A 9,094-nucleotide genomic window follows, 5' to 3' on the forward strand; every position below is an offset into this window, starting at 1 on the left:
CAGGGCAGGCGACAGGAAATACTTGTTGAATGTGTGAGGCCCAGGGAGAGGCAAGAGTCAGGACATCTGTCCCGTGGTTTCTCCACCCCTGGAATCGATGACCAAATCCCAGATGGCATTTCCTCTGCTTGATGTATTCCAGGGCCTGGGCATGACTAAGCAAGCTTAGGGGAGGCACCTCCACAAAGCAAGGTTCTCTCTAAGTTTCTGGAGAAAGAACAGCTGGCTGAACCAGACCAGTGGTGGGTGTGGGCGTTGGTCAAACCATCATCCTCCAGCTCCCATTATGGAGTCCTTCCAGCCTCCACAACACTCTAGATTGGCTTCTACTAAGAGTAATATGGTTATAAATTATGAAAGATGGCCAACTCTTGATGGGGAGCTCCTGGGCCAGAGCTGAGTGGCACCTTGACTCAATGCTTAACACAGATAAGTGTCCCATTGGCAGTCCCACTGTGGACACAGGGGCTCTGGATATCCTACCTGGGTTCAAGTAGTACATGTGGGACTCATCTGAGCCCTAAAACAGGCTGGACAGACACTGCCACTTCCTTTGGCTCTCTGCCAAAAGCAACTGGTCCTTGTCACATGGCCTTGTTCCCATCTACCAGAAGAATGAGAGACCTTCTCTAAAGTTTTGTGGTTTTACTTCAGCGTGTCTGTGTGTAGATTGTATGTGTGAGTGCAGTGCCCATGGAGACAGGAAGAAACTGTTGGATCCTTTAGAGCTGAATTATAGGTGGTTGTAAGCAGTCTGATGTGGGTGCTGAGAACTGAACTTGGGTCCTCCTGAAGACCAGCAAGGGATCTTGCCCTCTGAGACCCAAGCCCTCTCTACAGCTCTTCTAGCTCTCTTTAAACCACTGGTTTCTTTTAAAATTTTTCATTTATTTTTGGTTTTTCAAGACACGGTCTCTCTGTGTAGCCCTGGCTGTCTTGGAACTCATTTTATAGACCAGGGTGACCTCAAACTCAGAGATCCAGTTACCTCTGCCTTCCAAGCACTTGGGTCAAAGGTGTGTGCCAAAATACTTGGCTCTTTGTTTTTTTGAGGGTTTTGTTTGTTTTTGCTTTTCCAAGACAGGGTTTCTATGTGTAGCTTTGGCTGACCTGGAACTCACTCTGTAGACCAGGCTGGCCTGGAACTCACAGAGCTCCACCTGCGTCTGCCTCCCCAGTGCATGTGGCACCAGCAATCCATTTGGGTATTAGTATTTCCACTGGGTTGCTATCCTTATGTTAAATGTTGGTGTTCCTGGTAAGCCTGAGCTCCTGGGTGCTGGGCCCTATGTCTGACCTCTGATACAATCTTGAACATTTTGAGATGGTTTTAGTCCATTCTTCTACCCCCAGGCCAGAACCACAGATAGATTCTCCTCATCTAAGAACTCCACATTTGGCCTTCCATCCTCTCCCCAGGCTCCTCTTCCTGTACTGCCCGCTCACCCTTCTGATCTCTGCTAAGGCACTGTTGAGCTGAACTGAGAGGCTGGGACCTGGTGAGGCCAGAGGAGATCCAAGAAGAGCCCCTTACACATGCAACTCTCAACATATGCCAGTAGCACACCGTTCAATCTCCTTGACCTTTGCTTCCAGTGAAAACACAGAGCCCCCAGGGTTTTAAAAACTCTATTGGGACCTCAGTCCAACATGGTTCTGGATAATACCAGCAGCATTAGGGCCTTGTCCCAACCCACCATCCAAGGAGGTAGCTTGCCAGAGACTTTCAAGTCAGTATTCTTCAAGGTCACTTCGAGAAGTCGTCATCTCCAGCCTGTAGGTCAGATAGAATGTGCATGAATGAAGCAGGGCCAGCCTTTGCCAATGCCATGACGCTGTTACTCAGAACCACTTTTGAGTAAGAGCTTCTACACCCCCCCCAAGCCTCTCTTTTCCCTTCCCATCTCCCTCTCCTTCCTGGTTCACCTCAAATGCATTGTCCACAATCTCATCGATGACAGATGCTTGGGAGCGAAACTTCTGTTGATGCTGCTCCACCGCGGCCACCAACTGCAGATACTGGAAGTGCAGCACCCGCTGGCTGGAGTTGGGCAGAGACGAAGATTGGGCTCCTAGGCGCCTAACATGTCTCTCCTTGCCATGACCTAGATGTCTATCTCCAGTATGTCTCTTTCTCTAGATTTTACTCTTTTACTTGTTATTTTGCAGATGTGTATATGTTTATGTACACATGTGTGCCTGTGGGTATACACGAGTGTGTGTGTGCGTGTGGGTACACATGGGTATGTGCATGTGAAAGCAAGAAGTCAGCATTGGGTGCCTTCCTTTATTGTTCCCCACTTTACTTTTTAAAATGGCATCTGCCCTTGAACACTGTTATGTCTGTAAACAATCTCTATACAAGCATGAGCATCTGTGTTTGGATCTCAGCACACGGGTAAAACACACATGTAAAACACTAGGTGTCATAGTCACTCCTGGACCTGTAATCCCAGTGCTGATGAGGATGTAAGTCAGGAGGGTCCCTGTGGCTTGCTAGCCACCTACTTCCTTCTGTCCAAGACAGACAGGTAACAATTTTGGCTTCCTATTCTACCATACAGCCTCCAGACTTCTTGCCCTGGACCCACCCCATCCCTTCCTTCTCCTTACTCCTCTGTCATGTTGCCAAACATCCTTTCAATAAGCTGCATCTTTAAGGCTTCCTCAGTCATTTGGGCATCGGCATCTGGATGGAGAGAAAGGACATGGTGAGGAGGATGACCAGGCAAATTACTAGATTCAAAAAGGTTGAGGACTGGATGTAGGGCGAACACCTTTGATCCTAGTATTCAGGAGGCAGAGGAGGTGGATTTCTTAGTTCAAAGCCCATCTGGTCTACAGAGCAAGTTCCAAAACACCCAGAGCTACACAGAGAACCCTGTCTTGAAAAACCCAAAGCCCCAAATCTGACAACCAACCAATCAAACAAACAAACAAACACCAAAGGGCAACAAGGCAGAAATGTAGACCAGATCCAGATGGCCAAGCTGTTCCCCAAATCTCTTGCACTCTTTGTTAATTGGAGCCAATTTATCTTTTTACTTAAGGTAATTATCAACCATAAGTGGGGTAATTTCCTATGCTGATCTTACAACAGGGTCTAGAAACTCATATCCTAATAGTCATCTTTTTCTTCCTCTCTCTTTTTGTCTCAAAGATTTAAAAAATTTCTATGTGTATATGTTCTGTCAGCATACATGTATGTATGTGTGCCCCTACCCGCCCATGGGGGCCAGAAGAGAATACCAGATCCCCTGGATCTTTCCTTCTCTTGAGACAGTGTCTCATCTAGTCTAGGATGCTTCAGAACTTCTGATTCTCCTCTGTATTCCCCACCCAAGTGCTGGGATTACAGATATAAGTCTGGATGAGTAAACTTGACCTTGGGTCTATGTGACTCATAACGACAGTTGTAAATGTCTCTTCTCATGGAGGACCAACTGTGGCAGGCTGTGAAAGTTAGTTACAAACAATAGTTTGATAAACTATAATTTGCTTTGCAAGTAAGGTCTTTCAAAAACTGACTTTTTTTAAATTAATTAACCTTTAGAGGACTATCTAGAATCCTTTGGACCAACATTCTAAACTTGGATAGCATTCCCAGATCTCAGATTCTAAACCTCTGGAACAGCCTGGCTACTCTAGAGAGAAAGCGGTCGGGCAGGAGGAGGGACTGGTCAGTACCTGCTTTGTGGAGCTCTGTCATTGAGTCATCCAGCAACTTCTCATGGATCCGGGCAGCTTGCTGGAGAAAAGACCTTCATTCTACCAGGGTTTCTTTCCTGGAGTGTTGTTCTTCCATCCCCCCTGCCCTTGCCCCATGTGTGTGGTACCTCCAGCTTTACTTTCTCTAGGCCTTTGAGCAATGCCATCTGGAAGTTATCTACCAGGACAGCAATCACCAGGCTGCAGAGGGTACAGTGGGTGCTCTCAATGGGGATACCAGAGAAGAGGCCACATACTGTTCTTTGAGTCCAGTATGACATGACAAGGGCAAGAGGGCGGGGGTGGGTTAGGTAAGGAGCTGATGGTATAGCTGGGCAGTAAAGCAGGTGCCTCACTTGAGGAAGATGAAGTACTGGATGATGATGTAAATAATAAGGATGGGGATGATGTACCAAGCACCTGGGGGAGAGAGTTGGCCAATCAAAAGGCATTCCCTAGCCTCCACCCTTTCCAGAAAGTAGCAGCAGCTCCCATAGGGCAGATGTAACTGAGCCATTGGTATCTGCTAACCAGGCCCTGGACCCTGGCCTCTGCCTACCTTCGGCCCTGTTGTCTATGTAGATAAGGGACCAGTCATCCAAGGTGAGCATGGTGAACAGGGTGAAGATAGTGGTAAAGATGTTCTGGAAGCGCTTGTGGTCTGAGTCTCGAAATAGTGCCCGGAGCACCACAGAGAAGAGGACTGGCAATTGCTTAGAACCAAACAATTTCCAGATCCCCTGACGTTGTACCACTTCTCACCAGGTTGCACTCAGCCCCTCCAGACCTGCTTCTCCCCACTCCCACTGCCCTAGGCCAGCAGCCGCCCAACCTCTACTGCACAGGATACAGAGGCAGGTAAACATGAGAGTAAGGATAGCTGTGATGGATGGCAGAGATTCACTCAGAGTCCCAGTCACTTCATGGAGGCTGGTCAGGATGCTGTGGGCAGTGATGGAGAACAAGTCTGAGTTAGTGGGGGTGGACGTGGAGAGTTGTAGCTGGTAACCAGACTGGACTCTAAGATTAAGGTGTCCCTAATTCATTGGTGACTTAGTCAAATCCTGATCCTTCCTTGGAAAATAAAGAGATTGATCCGTGCATGGACCCCAGGGAAGTTTATCCCAAGCATGCAAGGGGCCACAATGCCAACCCACCACCATCCCAGAAACAGGTTACATGGATTCCCTGGAAATCCAGGCCCATGTTCCCTTTTCCGAGAATCTCCACACCAGGGTGAGCAGTCTAGGAGGCAATGACCTGAGCCTCCTAAGGACCCGAATGGCCCTCAGGGCCCGCATGCTTTTGAAGACTTTGAGAATCCGGAATAGGCTGTGGTTGTAGAATGAATATGAGAGGGAATTTATCTGGAGGAGCACAAAGTCCAGAACTGCCATGACCATGATGAAGAAGTCTAAGGGCAGAACAGGGCTTCAGTTTTAGGGAGGCCTGACAGACCTTTGGCCCAGACCCACAGGCTTTCTAAAGCCAGCATCCCATCCCCATCCCTTTAGCTTCCCACAAACAGTTCAGTGTCCCTTCCCCATCCTATCACAACCTTACCCACCCAGATTGTTCCATGGGTCGTAAAAATAATTCAGGCCCAGGGCAATTAGCTTAAGGATGGCTTCTAGTACATAGATGGAGAGGAAAATGGAGTCCAAGACCATGAAGTACCATTCTGTGGAAACACCAAAGGCTTTCTCAGTGACAGTCCCCATAGTCCGGGCCACCCTCTATTCCTTCCTTCCTTATTAGGACCTCATGTAGACCAAACATCCAATCTTCCCCCAGCTGGCATTTTTCTGTTTTTGTTTTTTGTTTTGTTTTATCTTTTTGGTTTTTTGAGACAAGAGTCTCATTATATAGTTCTGGCTGGCCTGGAACTTGCTATGTAGGTCAGGCTGGCCTCAAACTCATAGAGATCTGCCTGCCTCTGCTTCATTCTGCTGGAATTAAAGGCATATGCCCAACCCCTTAGCTCTTTTAAAGGGCTTAAACACCCAGTTTGTGGGTTTTCTTATTTGTAAAATAGGAACAAGAAATAGGCTTGGCAGAGTTCTTTATAAATATAAATAAACTTGACATGTTCTAAAACTGCAGCCTTGAACCATGGTAGTAAATGTAGTGCACGGAGCGACACTTCAATCACCTGCCTCTACTGGGTTCTACTGGGTTCTATTGGGCTTCAAGAGGCCAGTGTTCTCAGGCTTCCCACTTTTACAGTTCCAGGGCCTCTTCCCAGCATTGTCCCCCGCCTGGATTGGTTTACTCAGAGAATATTGCCACCTGGTGGCTTTTTTGTGAACAGCATGGCCTGCAGTTTGTTGGGTTTTCTGCAGGACCTCAGAATATTTCTACCTCTGGGAATGTCAGTAAGTTGCCAGGGGGCGAAGACAAAGAAACATAGGGTTTGTTGTTGTGTTTGCTTGTTTTTGTTTTGTGTTCTTTTTTTCCCCCTGAGACATGGTTTCTCTGTGTAGCCCTGGCTATTCTGGGACTCACTCGGTAGACCATGTTGGCCTCACACAGAGATCTGAGTCCCTCTACTTCCTGAGTGCTGGGATTAAAGGCATGTACCACCACTACTGGGTTTAACATAAATTGTAAAGACCTCTTGGCACTAGATCAGGCTCATGGGAGGACCTGGAGCTACATCAATTGTTCAGCATAGGGACAAGGCTACTTGGCTCTTACCACCTCGGATCTCTAGCTCAGTGAAAGTCTGGGCCACAAGGATGACTGTGTTGAGACAGACCACGAGGAAGATAAATGTCTCAAAGCCCAGGGACTGGGTCAGTGACAATATCATTTCCTGGAGAACCAAAAGGAGATGGCTTATTCTTTCCCAGATCAGTTGGAAGATGTTCCCAGTGTGCGCCTTCTTGTGGCCCCTCTGGGCCTCTGTAAAGGAGTCAGAAGGTTATGCTCATGCAGGTAGTGATGGGGTGCAGTGATCCCAGGTACCCTCCCAGGTGGCATAATTATTCCTCCTCTGATCTACTCACTAATGTGGCATCTTGCTTGTCCCCTACTGATCGTGGAGTCACCGTCCTTACACCTTCCACATCAGGGGCCAAGATGTTCTAAGCAATCCTGACCTTACAACTCCATATTTATCTTGGCTCATATGGAAACTTACAGAAAATCTGATTCTTGTTACCATGCCACCCTCTTGGTGTTCTCTTTTCCCGATTAAGATCCTGCTAAATCTTCCCATCCCCTGACTTCTTTCCCTGTTCCCATTCAGTAAGTCTCTAGTCCTTCATTCATGAGACTTCTGCTGTATTTGCTGAACTAATAGGCACAGAGTCTGGGAGACTGTAACCACCCAAGTCTCTCCATGTCTTCCATTAAGTCAGCTTTTCCTTTTAGTATTGGTTCCCAGAATATGTCCTCAGCAAGCATTTCACAGCTTAGTGGGGCAAATGTGCACACAGAATCCACAGAAGCAAATCTGATATACGAAATGCCAGGCTCCTGTCATTAGATGGCCTGGGATTGTACCCAACCCTAGCTTTGGACCCTGTGAGCAAAGCAACTGTCCTAGCATCTTCCCTACCCTTCCAGGACACAGGGAGAGCAGGTATCTACGTTTGACTAGATCCTCAATGGTGAAGACATGAACATGTGAGGGAATAAAGCAAGGGGTGAATGAGGAGGCACTGCCAGGCTTTCAGAGCCAATAGTGTAAGGAGTAAGGGTCAGGACAGTGAGCAGCCAGAAGTGAATGGCTGATTGGATCCACACACAAGTGAGGCTTGTTGATGTCTGAAAAGCCAGTTCAGGGTCTTGGCTAGAGTCGTATGAATCTGAGTAAGGAAGTAAGAGTCTGGGTTGGGACCCCAGTAAAAAAGACTCACTTTTGCGTTTCTGAACATGGTCCTCTTCACTCCAAGAGACCGATTCTTTCAAGTTGTCCTTGGAATGAACTTGGCTGGAGATATAAGATCGAACTCCCAAGTAGGACCGAGGCATACTGACTGAGCTTTTGGATCCCAAATGAGAAGGAGAGGTGGCAACTGTGCTGTGGGACTTTCGTGAAAGCTGGGAAGTGCTCTGGTAGTGATGGCGAAGACTGTCTCTGAGATGCATATGCTCTCCATGATGGTGTCGTTGCCCTTTCTGGTGGTGGTGCTCACCATGGTGGTGCTCACTATGCTGAGGGCCGACCCGCCGGCCCTCATGTTTGGAATCAGTTTGGAGGTGAGATTTTTCCTGGGTTTGGGACCCCATAGCAGAGCGATGGAAAAGGATGTCTGAATGTTGTTGAGACTGCCTTTTGTTCTGGTGGGGGTCAAGATGGTGAGGCCTGTCATGGTGGTGATGGTGGGTTTTCCCTTGGTGGCTGCTAGTAGTGGAGGGGTGGGGCAAAGCTTCACTGAATCTATGGGGGCCACCTTGATGGGGTTCATTAGAGTCAGCAAGGGGGTGAGATCCACCATAAGTGTGAGGGGTATTACTAGGTAATGTGGAGAGATGGGCCCTGTCCTGCTGAGAGGAATGATGGCGGTCTGAGAACTCACGCAAATGCTGGGATTCATTTTGTGGATGGAATCCAGCATGGTGCTGGGATGGTTGTTGGAACATCCCATGTTGAGGAGATTCATAATGATGGACCCCACTTGGTCTCTGCTGTGCAGGGTGGGAAGATGGTGGGTGAAAATGCTCGTAGTAGTACTCATTCGTCCTTGAAGGTTGATCCATGACTGTCTCCGAGCCCCTGGAACAAAGACAGCTCAAGTGTGGAACCCAAAGTCCCTTTTCTGGATCTCCTAAAGCTAAGCTCAGTCCAACTACAGCCAGTTTCTAAGAAGATCTGACTATGCTCTTAGAATTCTCCTCTCTATGATGTCATCAGTGTGCTTGGGTCTCATTTTATACCTGAGGGCTTCTTTTGGGCTTAACATTCAGAATTGAGAATTATTGTATCTAAACAAAACAAAACCCAAACAAATAAAAGATGATGAAAAAGAATTATTGTATCTCACTTACCCCTTTATTGTAAAATAAGAAAACCTGGCTGGGAGTGATAGTACAAACCTCTAAACCTAGGGAGGTAGAGGCAGGTAGATCTCTGTGAGCTCAAGACCAGTCTGGTCTACACAGTAAGTTCCAAGTCAACCAGGGCTACACTGTGGGCATACCTTTCTTGCAACCTACTTTTATTATTATTATTACTTGTTATTATTATATGTACATTGGTGCTTTGGCTGTATGTATGTCTGTGTGAGGGGTTTCAGATCCCTGGAGGCTGGGAATTGAATCTACGTCCTTTGGAAGAACAACCAGTGCTCTTAACCACTGAGCCATCTCTCTAGCCCCCATCACCTACTTTTAATAAGGGTTCAACCTCTCCTCTAGCCCACCACCCAGCAGAGGTAGT

The 9,094-nt window shown here is 47.5% G+C and overlaps 1 protein-coding gene across 1 annotated transcript; it reads right to left on the bottom strand.

Moving 5' to 3' along the window:
• Positions 1 to 1,747: 1,747 nt before the first annotated feature.
• Positions 1,748 to 8,415, bottom strand: CATSPER1 (cation channel sperm associated 1; the record flags this gene model as incomplete). The annotated part of the gene is made up of 12 exons (XM_080912958.1): positions 1,748 to 1,774; positions 1,927 to 2,041; positions 2,614 to 2,689; positions 3,688 to 3,748; positions 3,837 to 3,909; positions 4,065 to 4,128; positions 4,268 to 4,411; positions 4,559 to 4,650; positions 4,969 to 5,122; positions 5,276 to 5,389; positions 6,406 to 6,612; positions 7,572 to 8,415. The coding sequence occupies 12 exons, from the start codon at positions 8,413 to 8,415 to the stop codon at positions 1,748 to 1,750; spliced, it is 1,971 nt and encodes a 656-aa protein (XP_080769084.1).
• Positions 8,416 to 9,094: the final 679 nt, after the last annotated feature.

The sequence above is a fragment of the Micromys minutus genome (genome assembly GCF_963924665.1).
Source record: "Micromys minutus genome assembly, chromosome: 2".
NCBI lineage: Eukaryota > Metazoa > Chordata > Mammalia > Rodentia > Muridae > Micromys > Micromys minutus.